Genomic DNA, 26,582 nt, shown 5'->3' on the forward strand with positions numbered 1-26,582 from the left:
GAGAAACAAATTCATGACCTAGAAGACCATAATGGAAAGTAACTAAGTTGAACAAAAGCCAGAAGGAGAATTACACAAAACAAGAATAGACTTAGGGAGGCTCCTGTGTGGCTCATGTGGTTGAGTATCTGACTCGATTTTGGCTCAGATCATGATCCCAGGATCGTGGTATCAAGCCCCACATTGGGCTCTGTGCTGACCATGGATTCTCTCTCTCCTTCTGCTATTCTCCCCTGTTTACAATCTCTCTCTAAAAACATAATAAAATTAAATTTAAGAACAGCCCAATGGAGCACCTGGGTGGCTCAGTCAGTTAAGTGTCTGACTTTGGGTCAGGTCATGATCTCGCAGTTTGTGAGTTCGAGCCCCACATTGGGCTCTGTACTGGGAGCTCGGAGCCTGGAGCCTGTTTCAGATTCTGTGTCTCTCTCTCTTTGTGTTCCTCCCTCGCTCACACTCTGTCTCTGTCTCTCTCTCAAAAATAGGTAAAGACAAAAAAAAAAAAAAAAAAAGAATAGCTTAGGGAACTCAGTGACACCATCAATCAATATTAATGTTATAGGAGTCTGAGAAGAAGAAGGGAGAGAAAAGGGGGCAGAGATTTTATTTAATGAAATAAAAGCTGAAAACTTCCCTAATCTGGGAAAAGAAACCAATATCCATATCCAGGAGGCACAGAGGACTTCCATCAAAATCAACAAAGCAGATTCATGCCAACACATACTGTAATTAAATTTGCAAAATACAGTGATAAAGAAAAAATTTTTAAAGCAGCAACACACAAGTCAGTAACTTACAAAGGAAAGCCCATAAGGCTAGGGGGAGATTTTTCAGCAGAAACTTGGCAAGCTGGTAGGGAGTGGCATGATGTATTCAATGTGGTGAATGGGAAGAATCTGCAGCCAAGAATACCCTGTCCAGCAAGGGTATCATTCAGAATAGAAGGAGAGTTTCCTGGGCAATAAATAAATAAATAATCACTAAACCAGCCCTGAAAGAACTGTTAAAGAGGACTCTTTGAAAAGATAGACCAAAAGTGACAGTATAGAGGTATGAAATACAGTAAAAATGAATATTTCTATAAAAAATCAGTCAAGGAACTCATACACAAAAGAAAGGACGTAAGATATACTAATATATACTTAACCTACAATGTGGGGAGTAGAGGAGAGAAAATGAGCTCAAACTTAAATGACCATCAATTTAATATAGACTGCTATATGTAAAAGAGGTTATATACAAATCTAATGGGAACCATGTCAAAAATCACTAATAAACATACAAAAGAGAAAGAAATCTAAATATATCAGTAAAGAAAATCAACAAAACATGAAAGAAAAGATCAGAGAAAATCTTCAGAAACAACCACAAAATCAGCAATAAAATGTCAATAAATACATATTTACCAATAGTTACTTTGAATGTAAATAGACCAGATACTCCAATCAAAAGACATGGGATGACAGAATAGATAAAAGACCAAGAGTCATCTATATGTTGCCTACAAGAGACTTGTTTTAAACCTAAAGACATCTGCAGATTGGAAGTGAGGGAATGAGGAAACATCTGTCATGCAAATGGATATCAAGAGAAAGCTGGAGTAATGATACTTAGGTTGGAAAAAATAGACTTGGGAATAAAGACTGTAACAAGAAACAAAGACACTATATAATGGGACAATTGAACAAGAAGATACAACAGTTGTAAATATTTATGCACCCAGCTTGGAAGCGCCCATACATAAAACAGTAACAAACATAAAGGAACAAACCAATAATAATACAGTAATGGTAGCGGACTTTAACATCCCACATACATCAGTAGATCATCTAAACAGAAAATCAACAAGGAAACAATGGCTTTGATTGACACACTGGATCAGATGGATTTAACAGATAATTTCAGAATATTCCATCCTAAAAGAACAGAATACACATTCTTTTCAAGTGCACACAGAACATTCTCCAGAATAGATCACATCAGCTCACAAAACCAGGCTCAACAAATTCAAGATCGAAGTTATACCATAAATCTTTTTGACCACAACACTATGAAACTGCAAGTCAGCCAGAAGAAAAAATCTAGAAAGACTACAAATACATGGAGGTTAAGTAACATGCTACTAAACAATGAATAGGTGAACCAGGAAATTTAAAAAAAAAATTAAAAAGTACATGGAAACAAATGAAAATTGGAACATAACAGTCCAAAACCTCTGGGATGCTGCAAAAGTAGTCCTAAGAGGGAAGTTTATAGCAATATGGGCCTACCTCAAGAAGCAAGAAAAACCTCAAATAAACAATTTAACCTTACGTCTAAAGAAGCTAGAAGAATAACAAAAAAGAAAGAAAGAAGAAGAAAACAGCAGGAAGGAAATGATAAAGATTAGAGCAGAAATAAATGATACAGAAACTAAAAAGTAAAACCCAAAAGAACAGATCAATAAAACGAGGAGCTGGTTCTTTGGAAAAAGTAAAATTGATAAACTTCTAGCCAGAGATATCAAGAAAAAAAGAGAAAGGACTGAAATAAAAATCACAAATGAGATCAGAGAAGTAACAACTAACATGATAGTAATATAAATAATCATAAGAGAATATTATGAAAAACTGTATGCCAACAAAATGGACACCCTAGAAAAAAATGGATAAATTCCTAGAAACATATAAATCACTAAAACAGAAAGAAATAGAAATTTGAACAGTCCAGTAGCCAGCAAAGAAATTGAGTTACTATTAAAAAATTTCCCAACAAACGAAAGTCTAGGACCTGGTGGCTTCATAGGAAAATTCTACTAAACATTTAAAGAGGAGTTAATACCTATTCTTCTCAAAACTATTCCACAAAATTAAAAAGGAAGGAAAACCTCCAAATTCATTCTGTGAGGCCAGCATTACCCTGATCCCAAAACCAGATAGACACCACTAAAAAAGAGAACTACAGACCTATATCCCTGATGAACACAGATACAAAAATTCTCAACAAAATACTAGGAAACCAGATCTGACAATACATTTAAAAACATCATTCACTGTGGTCAAGTGGGATTTATTCCTGGGTTGCAAGGGTTCAGTATTTGCAAATCAATCAACATGGTACATCACTTCAGTAAGAGAAAGGATAATGGGGCATCCCGGTGACTCAGTCAGTTGAGCATCTGACTCTTGATTTCAGCTCAGGTCATAATCTCATGATTTGTGGGATGAAGCCCCACAAAACTGTCTGTGCAGACAGCATGGAGCCTGCTTGAGATTCATTCTCTGTCTCTCTTTCTCTCTCTCTCTGTGTCTCCCCCACTCTCTCTCCCCCTTGCACATGCATTCATACTCTCTCTCTTTCAAAATAAACTTAAAAAAAAAAAAAGAAAAGAACCTATAGGATCATTTTAATAGATGTAGAAAAAGCATTTGACAAAGTATAACATCTGTTCATGATAAAAACCCTCAACAAAGTAGGTTTAGAGGGAACATACTTCAATATGATAAAGGCCATATATGGAAAACCCACAACTAACATTATCCTTAATGGGGAAAAACAGAGCTTCTTCCTAAGGTCATGAATAAGACAAGGATGTCCACTCTCACCACTTTTATTCAACATAGTACTGGAAGTCCTAGCCACAGCAATCAGACAATAAAAAGAAATGAAAGCCATCCAAATTGGTAAGGAAGTAGTAAAATTTTCACTATTTGCAGATAACATGATATTCTATACAGAAAACCCCCAAAGACTCCACCAAAAAACTGCTAGAACTGATAAACGAATTTGGTAAAGTCACAGGATACAAAATCAATGTACAGAAATCTGTTGCATTTCTGTACACCAGTAGTGAAGTGGCAGAAAGAGAAATTAAGAAAATGATCCCATTTACAGTTGCACCAAAAATAATAAAATTCCTTGGAATAAACCTAACCAAAGAGGCGAAAGACCTGTACTCTGAAAACTATAAAACTCTGATGAAAGAAATTGAAGATGACACAAAGAAGTGGAAAGACATTCCTGCTCATAGATTGGAAGAATAAATATTGTTAAAGTGTCTGTACTACCCAAAGCAGTCTACACATTTAATGTAATCTCTGTCAAAATACCAATAGCATTTTTCATGGAACCTTGGACAGAAAATCCTAAAGTTTGTATGGAACCACAGAAGACCCCGAATAACCAAAGGAGTCTTGGGGGGAAAAAAAAGCAAGGCTAAAGGCCTCACAATTCTGGACTTCAAGTTATATTACAAAGCTGTAGTAGTCAACAGTATGGTACTGGGACAAAAATAGACACATAGATCAATGGAATAGAAAACCCAGAAGTAAACCTACAATTATATGGTGATTAATCTTTGACAAAGCAGGAAAGAACCTCCAATGGGAAAAGGACAGTCTCTTAACTGTTACATGGTCAATTAATCTTTGACAAAGCAGGAAAGAATATCCATAGGGAAAAGGACAGTCTCTTCAACAAATGGGGAAATGGGTGGGGGGGGGGGAGAGGAAAACTGGAACACTTTCTTACACCATACAGGAAAAAAAAAAATGAAGACCCAATTGTGATACCTGAAACCATAAAAATCCTAGAAGAGAGCACAGGTAGTAATTTCTCTGACATTGGCCATAGCAACTTTTTTCTAGATCTATCCCCTAAGGCAAGGGAAACAAAAGCAAAAAACTATTGGGACTACATCAAAATAAAAAGCTTCTGCACAGTGAAGGAACAATCAACAAAACTAAAAGGTAACCTACAGAATGGGAGAAGATATTTGCAAATGACATATCTAATAAAGGGTTACTATCCAAAATATATAAAGAACTTCTAAAACTCAACACCCAAAAACAATCCAGTTAAGAAATAAATAGAAGACACGAACAGACATTTTTGCAAAGAAGATATACAGATAGCCACAGACACATGAAAAGATGCCCGTCATCACTTATCATCAGGAAAATGAAAATCCAAACTACAATGAGATATCACCTTACATCTATCAGAATGGCTAAAATCAATAACCCAAGAAACACCAGGTGTTGGCGAGGATGTAGAGAAAAAGGAACCCTCTTGTGTTGTTATCGGGAATGTAAACTGGTGTGACCACCATGGAAGACGGTATGCAGGTTCCTCAAGTTAAAAATAGAACTATCTTATGGTCTAGTATACTACAGGGTGTTTATCCGAAGAGTACAAGAACACTAATTCAAAGGGATACATGCACCCTGTGTTTATAGCAGCATTGGATATAATAATCAAGAATGGAAGCAGCCCAGGTGTCCATCGATTGATGAATGAATAAAAATGTGATTGATAATATATATATATACATACACAATGGCATATTATTCAGCCATCGAAAAGAATGAGATCTTGCCATTTGCAATGACATAGATGGAGCTAGAGAGGATAAGGCTAAGTGAAATAAGTCAGAGTCAAATACCGTATGACTTCGTTCGTGTGGAATTTAAGAAACAAAGCAAACAAGCAAAGGGCAAAAAGAGAGAGACTGAGACAAATCAAGAAACAGACAATTATAGAGAACAAACTGAAGGTTACCAGAGAGGTGGTAGGTGGGGGGACGGGTTAAATAGGTGAGGGGCATTAAGGAATGCCCTTGTCATGATGAACACAGGGTGATTATGGAAGTGTTGAACTACTGTATTGTACACCTGAAACTAATATTACACTGTATGTTTACTAACTGGAATTAAAATAAAAATTGAAGGCAAAAACAGTTCCCTTTTTGGACTGTGCATTACATGTGTGTAGAAACACAGCTGATGATTGTGTGTTATTCTTGTACTCTTCAAGCTCAATTCATTCATTAGATCTAGTCATTTTCTTGTGATTCTTTGGGAGTTTCTATATAGAGTGAATCTAGTTGTATTTCTTCCTTTCTAACTTGAATGCCTTTTACATCTTTTTATCTAATTGCTCTGGCTAGAACTCATGGTACAGTGTTACATAGCAGTGGTTAAAGTGGGCATATTGCAGGTAATTCTTGAAAGAAAAAATGTGAATGGCTTAATAATAATTATGTAAGTGATCATAAAGCTGAAGTCAGCAGACTTTGGTAAATTGCCATATAGTAAATATTATACTTTGTAGGTTGAGAGGCAAAATTAGCTTTTAAAGTTAATGTTCAAGGGGAAGGCATGACCTCATTATCCTAAAAATCCTTCCTTCTCTCAAAGACTGTGATCTTCTCTCTTGGGACCTCACTAGGCTATGTTAACTGCATCCACCTTTGGATACCTATATATACTATCCTCACAGAGTTGGATAACTTTTCATATGCAGAAGCTGGTTAAGTGCCGTTGGGTGTTAATTTCAGCCGAATTACTTTTTAGCTGTGTAATCTTTACTAGTTACTTTTTCTAGAAGCTTCAGTTTCCTCCTCTATAAAATGAGTAATAGTACTTCACAGGGTTGTTGTAAAGATTAAATGAGCTAATAAATGCCAAGATTTAAGCCATGCATGACAGATTGTAAAGCACTTGATTTGTATGTAATTATTCTTTTGATTTGTTTTCAACCATTTAAAAATGTAAAAACCATTCTTAGCTCACAGAATGACCAAACTAAAATAGGAGATAGGCCCTGCTATAGTTTGCAGAGATATACAGAGATGAGCTCTTTTATCTTGTGGAAATGTAAATTGGAACATCTTTTCTAGAAATATTTTTTCTGGCAGTGTGTTTTAACAGTGTTAAAAAATTTTTTTTAATGTTTATTTATTTTTGGGAGAGAGAGACAGTGTGAATGGGGGTAGGGCAGAGAGAGAGGGAGACACAGAATCTGAAGCAGGCTCCAGGCTCTGAGCTGTCAGCACAGAGTCTGACATAAGGCTCAAACCCACAAACTGCAAGATCATGACCTGAGCCAAAGTTGCAGGCTCAACCAACTGAGCCACCCAGGTACCCCTTAACAGTGTTTAAATGGCTTTATTATTTGACCCAATTGATCTGTCTTTGGGGACTTTATTCTAGCAACCTGATGAGAGATGCACAAGTATGTAACAGCTTTGTTTAAAAAGAAATTGGAAACAAAACAACCTTTGGTTTCCAAAGGGAGAGGTTTTTTGTATTTAAAAAAAAATTTTTTTTTCAACGTTTTTATTTATTTTTGGGACAGAGAGAGACAGAGCATGAACGGGGGAGGGGCAGAGAGAGAGGGAGACACAGAATCGGAAACAGGCTCCAGGCTCTGAGCCATCAGCCCAGAGCCCGACGCGGGGCTCGAACTCACAGACCGCGAGATCGTGACCTGGCTGAAGTCGGACGCTTAACCGACTGCGCCACCCAGGCGCCCCAGGCGCCCCTGTATTTTTTATTGTATTTAAAACAATCAGCCCCAGGCGCCCCTGTATTTTTTATTGTATTTAAAACAATCAGCCCCAGGCGCCCCTGTATTTTTTATTGTATTTAAAACAATCAGTAGGGGCGCCTGGGTGGCGCAGTCGGTTAAGCGTCCGACTTCAGCCAGGTCACGATCTCGCGGTCTGTGAGTTCGAGCCCCGCGTCGGGCTCTGGGCTGATGGCTCAGAGCCTGGAGCCTGTTTCCGATTCTGTGTCTCCCTCTCTCTCTGCCCCTCCCCCGTTCATGCTCTGTCTCTCTCTGTCCCAAAAATAAATAAACGTTGAAAAAAAAAAAATTAAAACAATCAGTAAAAATCATGCTTTTGAAAAATACTAAAACAAGAAGTGTTCCATATCTAAGTGAAAAAAGAAAGTAAAATCATAGTATTAGATAAGTATCTAAATGATACACTTAGTGTTGTAAGCAATATGTGTTTAATACGTAGTTATAATTACATATTTGTAAATACATTTGTAAATGTAAAGAGTGGGAAATAGGTCAAATCGTTATCAATACTCTATGGATGGTTTTTGGGTTTTTTCCTGCTTTTTATTGATTTTCAAAGATTACATGTTGCTTATATAATCAGTGAAGGACCTCAATCTTCAATTTATGAAAAGTAGATCAGTAATACTGTTTATGTATTTTAATTTTTAAAAATTGAGGTATAATTGACATATACCAGTAGTAGTAGTGTTAGTTTCAGGTGTACAACATAATGATCCAATATTTTTATGCACCGCAAAATCATCACAGTAAGTCTAGTTAACGTCTGTTACCTTACATAGTTACAAACGTTTTCTTACGATGAGAACTTTTAAGATCTGCTTTCTTAGCAACTTTTAAGTATGCAGTACAGTATTAACTATGGTCACTATGCTGCACATTACATCCCCATGACTTGTTTTATGACTGGAAGTGCCTTTTGCCCCCTTCATCTGCAACCTCGTCTGTTGTCTTTATCTGTGAGCTTGGGTTTTCATTTTGTTTTGTTACCTTCCATACATAAGTGAGATTATGCAGTTTTGTCTTTCTCTGTCTGACTTATTTTATTTAGTATAATGCCCTTGAAGTCCAGACATGTTGCCAGGCGCAAGATTCCATTCTTTTTTTATGGTCGAATAATATTCCATTTGTGTGCGTGTGCGTGCGCGCGCACGCACATGTGCGTATACATAAGTGTGTGTATACACACACACACACACACATGCACCACATTTTCTTCATCTGTTGAGGACACTTGGGCTATTTCCACTCTTTGGCTGTTGAAGTGATGCTGCAGTGAACATGGGGGTACATATATCTTTTTAAATTAGCGTTTTTGTTTTCTTCAGATAAATACCCAGAAATGGAATTGCTAGGTCATATGGTAGTTTGTGTTTTTTAAATTTTTTGAGGAACCTTTATACTGTTTTTGCATGGCGGCTAACCTAGTTTCCATTCTCACCAACATTGCACAGGGGGTTTCCTTTTTTCCTCATCCTTCCTAATACTTGTTATTTCTTTTTTATAATGAGATCTCATGGTGTTTTTGATTTGCATTTCTCTAATGATTAGTGGTGTTGAGTATCTTTTCATGTATTTGTTGGCCATCTGTACTCCACCCCCCCCCCCCCCCGGCCATCTATATGTCTTCTTTGGAAAGATCTGCTGCCCAATTTTTAATCAGATTGTTTGAGGGTTTTTTGTTATTGAGTTGTTTGAGTTCTGTATATATTTTGGATATTAACCCTTTATCAGACATGTGATTTGCAAATATTTTCCGATTCAGTAGGTTGCTTTTTCATTTTATTAGTGGTTTCCTTTGTAGTGTAGAAGCTTTTTAGTTTGATATAGTCCCATTTGTTTATTTTTAGTTTTGGTGTGGCACTGTTTTTTCATTCTTTTTTTTTTTATTTCTTTAACATTTATTTATTTTTGAGAGAGAGAGACAGCGTGTGTGGGGGAGGAGCAGAGAGAGAGGGAGACACAGAATCCAAAGCAAGATCCAGGCTCTGAGCTGTCAGCACAGAGCCTGACACGGGGCCCAAACTCAGGAATGGCGAGATCATGACCTAGGTCAAAGTTGGACGCTTAACCAACTGAACCACCCAGGCGTCCCTGGTGTGGCACTGTTTTTTCTTAAACCCACTTGCTTCAAGAGATGAACGTACTTTATAATGATGTTAATCTCCATTTCAAGTTCATTCATGCATTATCAGGGTTTTATGTTTTTGGAAATTTAATCACTTATATTATCAAATTTAATGTCCTTTATTTGCCTGTTTTTAATTCTGTAACAGGGTAAAATCCTTTACAAGGTTCGATGGAAAGGGTACACATCAGATGATGATACTTGGGAGCCTGAGATTCATCTTGAGGACTGTAAAGAAGTTCTTCTCGAATTTAGGAAGAAAGTTGTGGAGAACAAAGCTAAGCCAGTCAAGAAGGATATTCAGGTATCATATGTTAGTTCATATTTCTTTTTTTAGTATAATAAACTTACTGCAAATTTTACTGGTATAAGGAATGTGCAGTAAAAATTTACAAATGGTAATAAAACATATAGTATTCCTATTATAAATTCTGTATAGCCACTTGATTCTCATAGAATGCTTATATTGATTTTTGCCAAACTCTTCTTTCTGTCGTCAACCTATGATCACGGTTGATGAACAAGTATAGTTTGTACGTGTTGATTAATATTTTCCTTCCAGTCAACAGTAAGGTGAAAGTGGGGGGGTTAAAAACATGTCAGAACTTTATTTGTCCATGATTTGAGCATCTTGTTTTTATGTACCTTAAGAATATATTCTGGGGGCGCCTGGGTGGCGCAGTCGGTTAAGCGTCCGACTTCAGCCAGGTCACGATCTCGCGGTCCGTGAGTTCGAGCCCCGCGTCGGGCTCTGGGCTGATGGCTCAGAGCCTGGAGCCTGTTTCCGATTCTGTGTCTCCCTCTCTCTCTGCCCCTCGCCCGTTCATGCTCTGTCTCTCTCTGTCCCAAAAATAAATAAACGTTGAAAAAAAAAATTTAAAAAAAAAAAAAAAAAAAAAAAAAGAATATATTCTGTACTATTCATGTTACTACTGTACAGTGCATACTTTATATTTTGTCTGCATTATTAACACATTTCTTATGTCTGATTTTTATGCTAATTAAAATAAAATAAATCTTAGATCATTTGATAAAGCTGTAAATTTTAATCTATTACAGATTATGCACAGAGCTGATTATCCAGGTCTTTTGTTTTTCTCTTCTATTCCCACTTTAGTTTTTAGCTACTTTACTGCTTTTTAAATTTTTTTTTCAACATTTTTTATTTATTTTTGGGACAGAGAGAGACAGAGCATGAACGGGGGAGGGGCAGAGAGAGAGGGAGACACAGAATCGGAAACAGGCTCCAGGCTCTGAGCCATCAGCCCAGAGCCTGACGCGGGGCTCGAACTCTCGGACCGCAAGATCGTGACCTGGCTGAAGTCGGACGCTTAACCGACTGCGCCACCCAGGCACCCCTTTTATTGCTTTTTAGTAAGCTTTTTCTGATAGTAAGGATAAAGAGATCAGAGGAGCTTAGATAAGTTAAAGTTCTGTAATCAGTTTGGAAAAAGATTTGATGGTGGGCTAGAGTGGGATAATATTAAAACAGATGCAAAAGTTAGGGTAAGGGTTTTCTTCTGTGAATTTGTCCATTGTTTTATCCTTGGTCCTCTTTTTCCACAAATAATTGGCTTTATTTATGAATCTTATAAGACTTTCCCATTGTTCTTTCCCATGTAAATTTCATTCCAAGCTTCTATTTTATAAATTAAACCAACTCTTTCTCAACTTGCTTTTGCTTTTTTTCTTTTCCATTAGAAATTATTTTTTTTTTAGAATATTGGCAGAGGTTCTCAAACTTAGAACTATATGGTGAAAATTTTTCACAAGAAATAGATTCTTACCTAGTGGAAGTCTTTATTTTAAGGACTGAATGTTGATCTTCTTTCCCTACAATTTGAGTTTCAACCACATTTAAAAAAAATACTTGCAGGGGCTCCTGGGTGGCTCAGATCATGATCTCACAGCTCGTGAGTTTGAGTCCTATATCAGCGCAGAGCCCGCTTTGAATCCTCTGTCCCCTTCTCTCTCAGCCCCTTCCCCCTCTCTCAAAAATAAACATTTTAAAAAATTCTTTAAAAAAAAAAAAAAAAAAGAGTCACATGTTCTACTGACTGAGACAGCCAGGCACCCTAGTCTTGTCTTTTTATGAAGTGCTTCTGGGAAATTTGAAAAACTTATGCCAATTCCACCATATTCTCACTGTCTCTGTAACCTTGGTGGCATTCATTTCTTACACACTGTAGGGAAAACATTTTGTAAATGTACCTATCTTTTCCCTCCCTTTCTACCCCCTAGTCATTTAGAAGAAAAGAATTTGGGGAAATGGGAGCTGAAAATACTGCATAGTGTTTGCATAGTGTTTTTGTGTCTATACATATAATAAATCTTTTTTATTTTTTTTTTAACATTTATTTATTATTGAGAGAGTGAGCATGAGCAGGGGAGGGGCAGAGAGAGAGGGAGACACAGAGTCTGAAGCAGGCTCCAGGCTTTGAGCTGTCAGCACAGAGCCTGACACGGGGCTCAAACTCACACACTGCAAGATCATGACCTGAGCCAAAGTCGGATGCTAAACCGACTGAGCCACCCAGGCGCCCCTATACATATTATATTTTTAAGGTGTGGTTTTGTTTGTTTATTTAGGGTTTTTGTTTGTTTTGTTTTTTTAGAATAGGAAACTTTATTTTCCATAGGAGGTATTTCAGATTATACAACACAAATCAAATCAGTTGGGGAAGTAAGATTTGTGTACAGTCTTGCTTATTCCGTATGTAACTGTGAAATATAACAGCAAATTTAAGGACATCTAGGATTCAGTCTTAAAAAAACTTTGCTTTTGGATTGATAACTACTTTTTTGACAGCCAATTCTGTACAGATAACTTTTTTGGTGTTTTTGGAAAATTTGAACTTCAGATCATGTAAAACACACCATTCATAAGGCTGTTATGACTCACTTCTGCTTTAGTTTAGGACCTTCAGTGGCACTAACGTTTTTTTCACTGTGTTTATCTGCTTTCATTTTAAAATGATGCTCAGTGTCACAACCAAAACCTATTTGCTAAATCAGAGACATAGGTAATATACAACTTCAATTAATAATTTTAAGAAGTTGAGAAACTTGGGGAAAAAAATTACTACTAGATTTCATTCGTACTACTTTTCCAGTTACTATGTTAATGAGTATTTAAGTCTTTTTTATATCTTATAGAAACTGTCCTTAAATAATGACATATTTGAGGCAAATTCTGATAGTGATCAGCAAAGTGAGACAAAAGAAGATACTTCTCCAAAGAAGAAAAAGAAAAAATTGAGGCATAGAGAAGAGAAAAGCCCAGATGATCTGAAAAAGAAAAAAGCAAAGACTGGGAAACTAAAAGATAAATCCAAACCAGACCTGGAGAGCTCTTCTGAAAGTTTAGTTTTTGATTTAAGGACAAAGAAAAGAATTTCGGAAGCCAAAGAAGAAATAAAGGAATCCAAAAAGCCCAAAAAAGAGGACACAAAAGAAACTAAGGAATTAAAGAAAGTTAAAAAGGGTGAAGGAAGAGATTTAAAGGCTAAAATAAGAGAAGATTCCAAAGAAAACAGAAAAACAAAAAAAGAGAAATGTGTTGAATCTCAGTTGGAATCTGAATCAAGTGTACTTAATGACTCCCCTTCTCAAGAAGATGACAATGAAGATTTTCATTCTGACAACAGAGAAGAGAAACAGAAGATTAAAAGTGCAAAAGACAAAGCAGGGCAAGATGCAATTCAGGATGTTTTTGATAAACAGCCAGATGGCTCTGTGAGTGCCGATGAAGATGCTGATGTCAAAGCAAAGAGAAAAAGGAAAAAACTGAGAAAGACTGAGGAACTCAGAGAGAGCAAAACACTAGAAAACAGGAACCTTTTCCTAGAGAAGAAACCTGTACATAAGAAGCAAAGGAGTCAGGACAGAGGCAGAAGCACCACAGAGTTAGATAAGCTGATACCTGCACCTGCCCAGACACAGAAGAGTTCAAGAGCAGGTGTGGAAGAGAGAGGCCTCAGGTCTACTGACTCAGCTGGGGAGGTGAGTACTTGGGGGGATCAGTTGAAGGGCAGTAAAAATCTTACGGAGTACAGAAATGCTCCTGTCTAGCTGGCACTCCTTTGAGTGTTCAAGAAACTTTACAAAGACAAAGTGGAAACGGTGTAACAAGCTATAAGAATAGTTTTTCTGTGGTTAGGGAGTTCCTTAATGTGTGATTAGAATAGGTAGTTATAAATGGTGAAGACCATCCAGCTTCTGGACCTCCCACACTATAATCTCTTAGTCTTAAAGTTTGCTTTCTTTTAGACTACGACTAGAAAATTGAGGACTGATTTGTGAACAAAACAAGGATTTTTTTCAGGGCTACTCAGATGATGTGTAACGTCGTGTAGTAAAACTGAAAATAAGCTTCATCAGCTTAGCTTTTCATACCTTACTGGGTATTTTTCCTATTGTCTTAAAAATATACTACTTTTTTACTTAAATAATAAGCACTAACATGATGAATTTTTTTAATCTTACAAAAATGTGTTTAATAGGAGTTATCCCATTATTATGAAAATTATTTTCATATGGCTTTTCAAAATGGAAATATTTTGCACATTATTAAGGTATACATATATACAGTATCATGGGCTATGAAAAAGATCTTTTTTTTTCCATCCATTATTCTGTGTTTGTGGATTTATCTTAAGGAAGTCATTTTAAAGGAAGAAAAAGCTAGGTATACAAAGATACTTATGGCAGTGTTAGCCTCACTAAAACTCATGCCAGTCTGTCTACCATACCATTTCCATGAGGGAAATGATTAGGAAAATATTGCTGTATCAGCTTTGGGACTATTACCTGTCCATTGAAATACTAATTAGGAGGTCACTGTAGCAAAAATAGAAAAGGTTCTAAAATGTTACAGTGAGGAAAGTTGTAAATATGAAACCAGTCATGTAAAAATATCTGTGAGATGTAAATAAAGGAAAATGAACTTTAAACAACAAAATTATGCAAATTTACAATGATCAGAGGGGAGAATGTGGAGAAATAAAAATAGTCATGTTTGGTTAGTAGGAGTGTAGGAAGATTTTTTGGAATTTTCTTTATTTTTAATAATTAAAAAAAATAAGAGTGAGGTGTTGAGTTTTGAATTTGATATTTTTATAAATCATCAGAGTTGAGGGATAATCTTGATTGAAGAAGCAGTTGACATTCAAAAGGATATAATAATCCATGGTCATGTGCCATAGTACCCAAAAGACAGTCACTGATGCCAGGAACCTGCGTTTTCCAATTTTCAGATATATAGTATCACTTCCTTCTCTGTCCTTGTTTTGGATCTTACATATGTCTCTTTTAGGAGAAAGAGATTAAAAAAAATGAACCCAAAGAAAAATACCAGAAAAGGCAGGATTTGGACAAGGAAGAAAAAGGTCGTAAAGAGCCAAAGGGATTAAAGAGTGAGTGTGAATACTAACATTTTACCTTTTACCATTGCAGTCTTTTATACAAAAATTTAATTTACTGTGAAGACAGTCTCTCTTTTCTAACCTGCAGTGTCACAGAACTAGAAAATTTCATTCACTGGAGAATTTAGAACTTTATGCTACTTTTGTTTAAACAGTTACTTTATTATATGACAGTTCATATTTCTGTAATTTTTTTCTCTTCTGTTCACTTTTGTTTCTCCTTTTGATGGAGTACACTAGTACTTGATCTAGTACATTATAAATCCGTTGTGGTGGAAGAGTAAAGGTCTCTCACGATGGATGCTAAATGAGACAAACCACTGTTAATACGTTAATTGTATTTAAGCGCTGAGTCATTTATATAAGTATGATACTGAATTTAAATTTTGTATCACATCAAGATACACCATAATTGAGAATCCATGACATGTCAATACTAGAATCAGGTACTTTATAAAGCATTCACCATTATAGTATTTAAATAAACCCCACTGGATATTTTAGTTCATGTACCAAAAGTACTTGGAACACATGTTCTCATGAAGCAGTGATTCTAAAAGATAGGTAATTTCTTGTCCTCCCCCCGCCCACCCAAGTCTGTATATGGCTGAAGTAATATTCAAATTAGATTTTGGTTACAGCTTGGGTTGGGACTTAGCAGTAAGTTAGAGTATTATAGGAAGCTGGGAAGGACCACTTGTTTTGATGGATTTTGCATAAAGTAGTTATAACTTAGGGGTATCTATTCAAAGTACCATATTTTAAGCATGTATCATTCTTCAGAGTCGAGATTAGGGATTCAAAATATAGTACAGTTGGAACTAATTTTTTTCTTCCTCACATACACTTGGAATATGTACTCTTAAACTGCTGTTCATTCCTTTTATAATGGTACTCACTAGGAGGCCAATTTTCAACATCCCTGCTGATAAAATCTATCTGTCTTGTACCCTGAGTTTATAATGGAATTCTTCCTAGTTTTTTTCTATTCTGCCCTTTTTGGGGGTTATTATGTCATATCTGTTGTTTTGCCACTCTTCTTTCCACTTTGTTTTTTTAATTTTTTTATGTTTATTGTTGAGAGAGAGAGAGAGAGAGAGACAGAGTGCAAGCAGGGGAGGGGCAGACAGAGAGGCACAGAATCCAAAGCAGGCTCCAGGCTCTGAGCTGTCAGCATAGAGCCCGATGTGGGGCTTGAAACGATGAACCGTGAGATCATGACCTGAGCCGAAGCCGGGGGCTTAGCTGACTGAGCCACACAGGCACCCCATCTTCTTTCCACTTTTATGTTTAGTTAAAAGCTAAGTAGATTTTTACAGACATCAGGTATAATTTTACCAGGTGCATGGTCAGTGTGCTGGCACCCTTCAGTTTCCCCCACTCTCCACCAAGAGCCATTTTCGTGCAAGGTTAACTTTGGGATACAGTTGTAGGCAGTTGTTTTAGCAGAAGGACAGTGGTGTCCTGAGACTAGGATTATTCTGAGGCTCACTATCTTCAGTAGGCCTTTGTCAAAACAGGCAGTAGTTCCGAACACCTAGTTTAACAGCCATTCGCTTTAGACACCTTTCTAAATATTGAGCAGGCAGTAGAAAGGCCAGTTGAAACAAGTTCACAGCTTTGATAGTAAATCTGATCATGCTTTATAACCAAGACAGATACTAGTAAAAATTTCAAATTCTTACTATTTCTTTAATACCTAGATTTTCTTTTGATTACAACAGAAATTTGTGAGTCATATTTATTCTCAATTTTATTTTTTCACTAGCATTTAAGGAAATCAGAAATGCATTTGATTTATTTAAATTAACTCCAGAAGAAAAAAATGATTTTCCTGAGACTAATCGGAAAAGAGAAGAAATACCACTAGATTATAAAATCACAGAAGATCACAAAACCAAGGAAAACAAGCAGTTACTTAAAGAAAGGAGAAATACAAGAGATGAAACTGATACTTGGGCTTATATAGCTGCAGAAGGTGATCAAGAGGTTCTGGATAGTATGAGCCAAGCAGATGAGAATTCTGGTAAGTATGTTTGTAATTATTTTGCAGTATTTTTTCAGGATAATGTACCATATTTCACTTTTCTAACTCCTCTCTCCCAGTATAATTCTGATCAGGAAGTAATGAAGTAGATTTTATTGACCCTTCCAAAGAAACACATTTTTATCTTGAAGACTTAAGTCATTCTGTGACTTCTAAATTGATTAAACAGGTATTTTCTGAGTTCCTATACTTTGCTTTTAGCACATTTAGAAATTATAAAGATTTTTGGGGCGCCTGGGTGGCGCAGTCGGTTAAGCGTCCGACTTCAGCCAGGTCACGATCTCGTGGTCCGTGAGTTCGAGCCCCGCGTCAGGCTCTGGGCTGATGGCTCAGAGCCTGGAGCCTGTTTCCCATTCTGTGTCTCCCTCTCTCTCTGCCCCTCCCCCGTTCATGCTCTGTCTCTCTCTGTCCCAAAAATAAATAAACGTTGGAAAAAAAAAAAAAAAAAAGAAATTATAAAGATTTTTGGTTTTCTACATTACCTACTCTTGCCAAGCAGTCTGATTGTATATCTCATTAGATTTCTTTCAGAAAATTATCAAATACAGACTTATTTGTATTCTACCCTTTTAACTTTGCAATAACACTTGCTAAAATAAAATTATATTATAAATGCTATCCTGGGGATGTTGGAATTGGCTGCCAAGGAGAAAGAATCATGGATAGAATTAGAGTACAGTAGCTGTGGGGAAGAGTGTGTGCACACACACAGACACACACACACACACACACACACACACACACACATATGTATATAAAACTAGGACACAATAAACAAAAGAGATTAACCTGGTAAAACTCTATTATTTGTAAATCTTAAGAAACAATTGAAGAGAATTAAAAAAAATTGTTTTTTAATGTTTCTTTGTTTTTGAGAGAGAGAAAGAATGCAAGTGGGGGAGGGGCAGAGAGAGAGAATCGAAGCAGGTTCCAGCTCCAAGCTGTTAGCACAGAGCCCAACAACAGGCTCGAACTCCCGAACCAGGAGATCATTACCTGAGCTGAAGTCAGCTGCTTAACCGACTGAGCCACCCAGGCACCCCAAAGAGAATTTTTTAAGTATTTCAGCGGGCACCTGGGTGGCTCAGTCATATGAGCCACCAACTCTTGATTTCAGCCTCAGGTCATGATCCCAGGGTCATGGGATTGAGCCTTACGTCAGGCTCCACGATTAGCATGGATCTTGCTTAAGATTCTCTCTCTTCTTCTGCCCTTTGCATGTTCTTGCTCTTTCTCTCAAATAAAAATAAAAATAAAATATTTCCAGATGTATGGCAGGCTAGATAGTGTGGGTGACTCTCATACTGCAATACAGCTGGATTCTGAATACTATGTAAAACATACTTTCTGATACATTGCTGAGCTTACAGGAAATTGGGACACCTTCTAGGAGGAGTAGACAAAGGGGACGAAAGAGGTTGCCCACAGGGCACATGCCAAATAGTGGCTTTGCTGTTGGGATATTAAACAATAAAGAACAGATAGTAGGTGTTGGTTTGCAAACTCCAGACTTCCCTGGGTGAAATCCGAATCCAGCCTGTCTGGGGAGTACAGGAAGTAACCAAAGAAAGAGGCCGGCCACTCCAGATTGATAGGTGGCAGATTTAATAAGCAAGGGACTTTACATATGAGACTTGCCTTCGTTTGCCACAAGTCGGGTAGATCAGTCTGTGCATGTGCGCACACACAACGCACACACATGCACCCCTCCCTGTGAATCTTAAAAGTTTATGTAGAGGCTTTAACTGGATTCAGTCACATACTTAGTCCAGATAGTCTCAACAACACCTTAAACTCTCAAGGCTATGTCCTTGAAATAGCTCCTAGTATGAAAATGGTGGGTGGAACCTTCTGAAGAAAAGCCTCTCATTGCTTGTGTCAACCCAAAGTCATATCCTCTCAATGACCTCCTTCCAACAGTAGGGAACATCAGTAAAGCCATAGGTTGGTTCACTGAAAAGACTAATAGAATAGACAAGCTTCTACCAATGTTGACTAAAGAATGAAAATTGAAAAGAGAATGCATAAACAAACAATATTTCCAGTGAGAAAAGAGACATGATTGTAGATTGTGTACAGATTAAAAAGATAATTCTGTGAGCAGTTTTTTACCAATAGATTTGAAAATAGAGTGAAATGGGAAAATTCCTGGGAGAATATAGTTTAACAAAACTGACCCAAAAAGAAATACAAAAATTGAGTAGTTTTACAGCTATTAAAGAATGTGAGGGGCATGTGGGTGGCTCAGTCGGTTAGGCCATGATCTTGTGGTTTGTGAGTTCACGCCCCACGTGGGGCTCTGTGCCGACAGCTTCAGAGCTTGGACCCTGCTTTGAAGTCTGTCTGTCTGTCTGAATGTCTCTCTCTCTCTCTCTCTCTCTCTCTCTCTCTCTCTGCCCCACCCTTGCTTGTGTTCTGTCTCTGTCTCTCAAAAATGAATAAATGTTAAAAAAAAAAAAAAGAATGTGAAATAGTAATTTAAAATAGCCTTAAAAATTTAACACTACAGGGCACCTGGGTGGCTCAGTTGGTTGAGCGTCCGACTTTGGCTCAGGTCCTGGTCTCATGGTTCATGGATTCAAGCCCAGCATCGGGCTCTGTGCTGACAGCTTGCTTGGAGCCTGGAGCAGGCTTTGGATTGTGTCTCCTGCCCCTCCCCCGCTTGCTCTCTGTCTCTCAAAAGTAAATAAATGTAAAAAAAAAAAAATTAAAAAAAAAACTTTAACACCAGGCACAGATAGTTTCAATACAAGAGCTTACCAAAATTATAAAAAAGTCTTCCTAAAATAAAGAATGCTACCTTGTTCCTTGGGCCCATTATACTTTCAGAACCATAATGAGAAAGAAACTTTGTAAGAAAGGAAAGTGACAGGTCAAGCTTACTCATGAACTCAGATGTAAGTATCCCAAACAAAACGTTAGGCAATTGAACCTAGCTGTATGTAAGAACATAACCTATTATAATATAACATAACCTAATAGTTAGCAGTCCTTAGGAATTCAGTGAGTAAAGGAGAAATTGATTCAGAAACATCCTCAATTTCTAAAAAACAAAACCTAACAAATTAATAAAAGGGAGCTTTCTCGGGGAACGGTCAGATAGTGGAGCAGCATGGAAGCTTTTTGCATCTCTCGTCCCTGAAATGCAGCCAGATCAACACTAAACCCTCTTTCACGCCTAGAAAATTGACCTGAGGATTAACACAACAATCTGCACAACTTGAACCACAGAACTCAGCAGGTACACAGTGCAGAGAGGTGAACTGGGGTAGAGAGAAGCCGCAGAGGGGTAGGGATCTGTTTTTGCTTGCAGAGAGAGGACAGAGAAAGTAGGGAGAGTACGGGAAAAGCACTCCCCTTGAAAGAAGCTGGAGAGAAAAAGAGAGTAGAAATACCCATAAGGGAATTCCCGAGAAAGGAAGAAAAGAGAAAGGAAGAGAGTTTGGATAGCATTAAGACCCTATGAACAGGGGAGTATAGAGTCTGAAACTCCACAGCCCAATACCTGGCAGAGTTCTGGTGGGAAGGGTGCATCCTCGGAAGCAGAGAGCAAGGTCCTCAGGGTCCTTAGGCCACACAGGGAGAGACAGTGGTTCCCCTGCCGAGAGGACATTTGGTAGAGGCTGTGTGGCCTCCCCCCAGCAGGCAGAGGTCTCAGCAAACCCTGGAGAACAGCCACGTTTGCTGGTGTTGGAACGAGGATGCGAAGAGGGGGGTGAAGCCTGGTGCCAGATGTGTGTTGTTACAGACCCTAATCCCTGAAACGCTGGTGCCACGCGATCATGTGAACTTTTTCTGGGGCAGGCTGGCACCTGGCCACAGTCTCCAGGCCTCTGCAACAGTGTGGTTGCATGAACATTCCTGGGGCTGGGCTGGCATTTATAATGTAATAATGTATTACAAACCTGTAATCATCAAAACAGTCTGGTACTGGCACAGAAACACTCAGATCGATGGAACAGAATGGAGAACCCAGAAATGGACCCACAAACATATGGCCAACTAACCTTTGACAAAGTAGGAAAGAATGTCCAGTGGAATAAAGACAGTCTCTTCAGCAATTGGTGTCAGGAAAACTGGACAGCGACATGCAGAAAAATGAACCTGGACCACTTTCTTACACCATACACAAAAATAAGCTCAAAATGGATGAAAGACCTAAACGTTAAGACAGGAATCCATCAAAATCCTCTAGGATTTTCAGCCACAGCAAGTTCTTTTTCAACACGTCTCCAGAGGCAAGGGAAACAAAAGCAAAAATGAACGATTGGGACCTCATCAAGATAAAAAGCTTCTGCACAGTGAAGGAAACAATCAGCAAAACTAAAAGGCAACTGATGGAATGGAGAAGATATTTGCAAATGACATATCAGATAAAGGGTTAGTATCCAGAATCTATAAAGGACGTGTCAAACTCAACATCCAAAAAACAATCCAGTCAAGAAATGAACCAAAGACATGAATGAACACTTTTCCAAAGAAGACATCCAGATGGCTAACAGACACATGAAAAGAATGCTCAACATCACTCATCATCAGGGAAATAAAATCAAAACCACAATGAGATACCACCTCAGCCCTCTCAGAATGGCTAACATTAACAACTCCGGCAACAAAAGATGTTGGCAAGGATGCGGAGAAAGAGGATCTCTTTTGCACTGCTGGTGGGAATGCAAACTGGTGCAGCCACTATGGAAAACAGTATGAAGCTTCCTTAAAAAGTTAAAACTACCCTACGACTCAGCAGTTGCACTACTAGGTGTATATCCAAGGGATACAGGTGTGCTGTTTCATAGGGGCACATGCACCCCAGTGTTTATAGCAGCACTATCGACAATAGCCAAAGTATGGACAGAGCCTAGATGTCCATCGACAGATGAACGGATAAAGATGTGACGTATATATGTGGGGAGGGGGTGTATACATGTTTATACGTGTCTGTATACATGTATATGTGTGTGTGTATGTATATATATATGTATATATACACACATATATACATACAATGGAGTATTACTCAGCAATCAAAAAGAATGAAATCTTGCCATCTGCAACTATGTGGATAGAACTAGAGGGTATTATGCTAAGCGAAATAAGTCAGTCAGAATAAGACAAATATCATATGACTTCACTCATATGAGGACTTTTAAGATACAAACCAGATGAACATAAGGGAAGGGAAGCAAAAATAATATAAAAACGAGGAGGAAAAAACATAAAAGACTCAAATACAGAGAACAACCAAGTGTTGCTGGAGGGGCTATGAGGGGGGATGGGCTAAATGGGTAAGGCATTAAGGAAGACACTTGTTGGGATGAGCACTGGGTATTACATGTAGGGGATGAGTCACTGGTATCTACTTCTGAAATAATTATTATACTATATGCTAACTAACTTGGATGTAAATTAAAAATTAAAAGGGAGCTTTCTCAAGAACGTTAAACTTTTGGCAAACATCTGTCACTGCTTTTATTCCACATTATTCTAAGGTCTACCCAGTACAGTAAGAGAGTGAAAAACAAAAGATATAAGCCTTTGGGAAGGAGGCCTCCCCTCTCCCTTCCCCCAAAAAGCTGTTCATTATCAGATGTTATCATATATGTAGAAAACTCAAAAGAATCCACAAATTTTTAGAAATGTTAAATGTTTAACAGGTGATTAGATATAAGGCCAATATATAAAAATTACCTACAGTTCTGTATATATTTCTTTCTTTAATTTTTTTTTTTACATTCATTCTTTTTTGAGAGACATAGTGAGAGCATGAGCAGGGGAGGGGCAGAGAGAGGAGACACAGAATCCAAAGTAGGCTCCCAGCTCGAGCTGTCAGCACAGAGCCCAACGCCAGGCTCGAACCCATGAACGGTGAGATCATGACCCGAGCTAAAGTCAGACACTCAACTGACTGAGCCACGCAGGCGCCCCGATGGCAAAACCATTTTTAAAAGAATGAAAGAGAATGACATTCAAATTATGGATCCTTAACATCACTGTTGGAGGAGGGCGGGGGGGGGGGGCAGGTACCAGGTGGGAGTGTTTAGGTCCTGGCATGGTTCTGTGCTCAAGGTAGTGCTGTGTGCACTGATGTTCACCTCCTAACACATTCTTTAGCGTTATTAAAAATAAAATTTTAAATTAAAACTAATAAAGTTTATTAAAAATAAAGAGAAAAAGTTAAAATTACCAGATGCTGAATCAAGATCCAGTACTTGGTAGGAACGAACATAGGATTTTGAACCAGTTTGCTACGTGAGAGACCAAAGTCTGAGCTGAAGCATAACCTTTTCTTGTTACTTTGTAAGAGTCCTGTAAATTAGGCCATATTCTCTCAGCTGATACAAACCCTCATGTGTCCTGCTTCCCGGATCTTTTTCGTGGTACCTTGGTGCCGTGCTAGAGTGAGGAGGTCCAGCTGTGGGCTCAGATATGTCACAGTACGAATATGGCTCTTGGCTTCCTGATGTGTATCTGAGCAGATCCAGAACCTCTTCACCCTACCTGTAACATGTATCCCCTTACAGGTTATTGTGTATGGATTAAATGTGCTAATTCTTACTGAACGGTAGTTGCGTTTACTATTACTACTGCTATTCAGAAGGTGAGGTAAGGCAACTTGATGTGACTTACTCAGAGCCATGCAGCTGACATGTGGAGCTGGGATGTAGAAAATCCAGGATGTGCAGCTCCGAAGGTTGTGCTGTTGCTACAGTGGAATGCTCTTGGAGGTGCAAAGAGAAGTGTTGGCTTGAGTCAAGAGCTTTGGAAGAATTTCCTTCATTTACTTGCATGTCTTTTACAAACTTCATCTCGATGGCAAGATTAACTGCCTAACATTTGTAAAATTTGAGGAATTGGTTTTAGGTGAAAATACTTTAACTCTGACCATAAAATATTTATGCTTTTTACTTTCTAAAATAGCACGGTTGTTTTTTGGAGCCCTGAGTGGCTCAGTTGGTTAAGCATTTGACTTCGGCTCAGGTCATGATCTCGTAGTTCATGAGTTCGAGCCCAGCGTTGGGCTCTGTGCTGACAGCTCGGAGCCTGGAACATGGTGCCTGCTTCCGATTCTGTGTCTCCCTCTCTCTCTACCTCTCCCCCGCTCGCACTGTCTCTCTCAAAAATAAATATTAAAAATTCTTTTAATAAAAAACTTTAAAAAAGAGCACAGTTGTTTTGAATTACTCCCTAATGAGTTATGTTCAAATCTTATTTGTTGCACGGCCGATAGTGGATCAACATGTCCTTTCCTAATGTTAACGAGCCCCTGGGTCAGACAGATGAGGGAGGAAACTAGCACTTGCTTTATGGGTAGGAGGGAGCACAGAGGGCTTTCAGGAGGAGAGTTTGGAGCTGAGTCTGAAGGATCAGTGGCTTTTATTTACATACAAGTTTGGTTTACACATTTAGAATGGCTTTACCTACATAAATGATTGGAGGAAATATATATCCAAGAAGAATGGCCAAAGATAGAAATGTTAAGAGATTTGGGGTTCCTGGATGGCTCAGTTGGTTAAAATCTGACTTCGGCTCAGGTCATGATCTCACACGTGGCTTGTGAGTTCGAGTCCTGCATCAGGCTCCATGCTGACAGCGCAGAGCCTGGAGCCTCCTTCAGATTCTGTGTCTCCCTCTCTCTGCCCCTCCCCTGCTCACACTCTGTCTCTGTCTCCAAAATAAAACGTTGAAAAAATTTTCAAAAGACACTACAAACTTAAGAAAATGGCATTGTTACAGGGAAAAAAAGTGTATTAATAAGCCTCTTCTGTGTTCCAGATGGCAGACAACAGATTTTGAGTTTGGGCATGGACTTGAAGTTGGAGTGGATGAAATTAGAAGATTTTCAAAAGCATCTTGATGGGGAAGATGAGAGTTTTACTACAGCAGATGCAATTCCGAGTAGTGAGTAGTGTGGGAATTTTGGAGATTCTTTTCATGAATCTAGATGTGTGAAGCCTAATTTATCTTAATTCTTTCATTGTAGATTTATTGAGGGATGCTGTGAAAAATGGGGATTACATTGCTGTGAAGGTTGCACTTAATTCAAATGAAGACTATAACCTGGACCAAGAGGTAATACATCTTAGTAAAATCTCATGAAATAAAGATGGAAAGTAGCGCTTTTCACATAATTCAGTTTTACTTTTCATATTTTAAAAATTATAAAAGTAAGGGGGCGCCTGGGTGGCTCAGTCGGTTAAGCACCAACTTCGGCTCAGGTTGTGATCTCGCGGTTCATAAATTCAGGCCCCCGCTTTGAGCTGTGCTGACAGCTCAGAGCCTGGAGCCTGCTTCAGATTCTGTGTGTATCTCTCTCTTTGCCCCTCCCCTGCTCGCTCTCTCTCTCTCTCTCTCTCTCTCTCAAAAACATTAAAAAAAAATTTTTTTTAATTATAAAAGTAGGGGTGCCTGGGTGACTCAGTCAGTTGAGCATCTGACTCTTGTTCAGCTCCAGGTCATGAGATCGAGCCCTGAGTCGGGCTCTGCACTGGGCATAGAGCTTGCTTAAGATTCTCTCTCCCTATATCATTTGTGCTCACTCTGTCTCTCTGTCTCTGTCTCTCTCTCTGTCTCTCTCTCTCTCTCAAAAAATAGAAAGATGCTCTCTTCCCCCTCCCCACCCCATATCCCTTTCCCTGGCTCGTGCTCTCTCTCTCTAAAATAAAATGTTATAAAAGTAATGTTCACTTTATAAACTGAAAGCACAGTAGAGATGTATAATGTAGAAAATTACAGACCTTGTAATTCCAACCCCTACAGTGACCATTTGGTTCAGCTGTGACCTGTCTGGTTTTGTTTGTGGTTCTGTCTGTGGTTGAACCTCTGCTGCTTGAGGGCATAAAATGACTCCTTGTGTCTGAGTCTTTTAAGCTTGGAGAATTTTTATTTTTATTTATTCTTTTATTATTATTATTTTTTAATGTTTATTCATTTGAGAGAGAGACAGAGCGTGAGCAGGGGAGGGGCAGAGAGAGGGAGACACAGAATCCAAAGCAGGCTCCGGGCTCTGAGCTGTCAGCACAGAGCCCCGACATGGGGCTCAAACTCAAAAACTGTGAGGTCATGACCTGAGCTGAAGTCGGACGCTTAACCGACTGAGCCACCCAGGCGCCCCAGAGGATTTTTATTTTTAGATAGTCACATCTGTCAGTCCTTTCCTTTATGGCTTTTGGGTGTCTTGTCTTACTTACAAGAGATTTTTATATTTTCTTCTTTAGTTTTCATGCTCTCGTGGTGGATTTTTAGGTTTAATCTTCAGAGATTATGGTTCAAAAAAATTATTGGGATTTTGATTAAAATGGCATGAAATCTGGGGCACCTGGGTGGTGCAGTCAGTTAGGCATCCAACTCTTGATCTCAGCTCAGGTCATGATGTGGTTTGTGAGGTTGAACCCCGCATTGGGCTCTGCTCTGATGGTGCCGAGCCTGCTTGGGATTCTGTCTCTCCTTCTCTGTGCCCCTCCCTTGCTTGTGTGTGTGCGTTCTCTCTCAAAATGAATAATTAAACATTCAAAGCATTTTTTTAACTGTATGAACTCTATAGATAAACTTGGCTGAGAATTGACATTTTTTACATTTGAGTCCTCCAAATAAGAACGTGATAACTCTACATTCATTCAGCTCTTCATTTATTCCTAAA

The 26,582-nt window shown here is 38.3% G+C and overlaps 1 protein-coding gene across 5 annotated transcripts in view; it reads left to right on the forward strand.

Moving 5' to 3' along the window:
• The window catches only part of MPHOSPH8 (M-phase phosphoprotein 8), a 59,747-nt gene that overhangs the window by 11,355 nt on the left and 21,810 nt on the right, over positions 1-26,582 (forward strand). For all 5 annotated transcript variants that reach the window (XM_030307226.1, XM_030307241.1, XM_030307235.2 and 2 more), the window contains exons 2-7: positions 9,624-9,779; positions 12,632-13,477; positions 14,790-14,889; positions 16,667-16,924; positions 24,719-24,844; positions 24,927-25,015. In XM_030307226.1, the coding sequence (XP_030163086.1) occupies positions 9,624-9,779; positions 12,632-13,477; positions 14,790-14,889; positions 16,667-16,924; positions 24,719-24,844; positions 24,927-25,015 (1,575 nt within the window). The remainder of the gene's footprint in view (positions 1-9,623; positions 9,780-12,631; positions 13,478-14,789; positions 14,890-16,666; positions 16,925-24,718; positions 24,845-24,926; positions 25,016-26,582) is intronic.

The sequence above is a fragment of the Lynx canadensis genome, chromosome A1 (assembly GCF_007474595.2).
Source record: "Lynx canadensis isolate LIC74 chromosome A1, mLynCan4.pri.v2, whole genome shotgun sequence".
NCBI lineage: Eukaryota > Metazoa > Chordata > Mammalia > Carnivora > Felidae > Lynx > Lynx canadensis.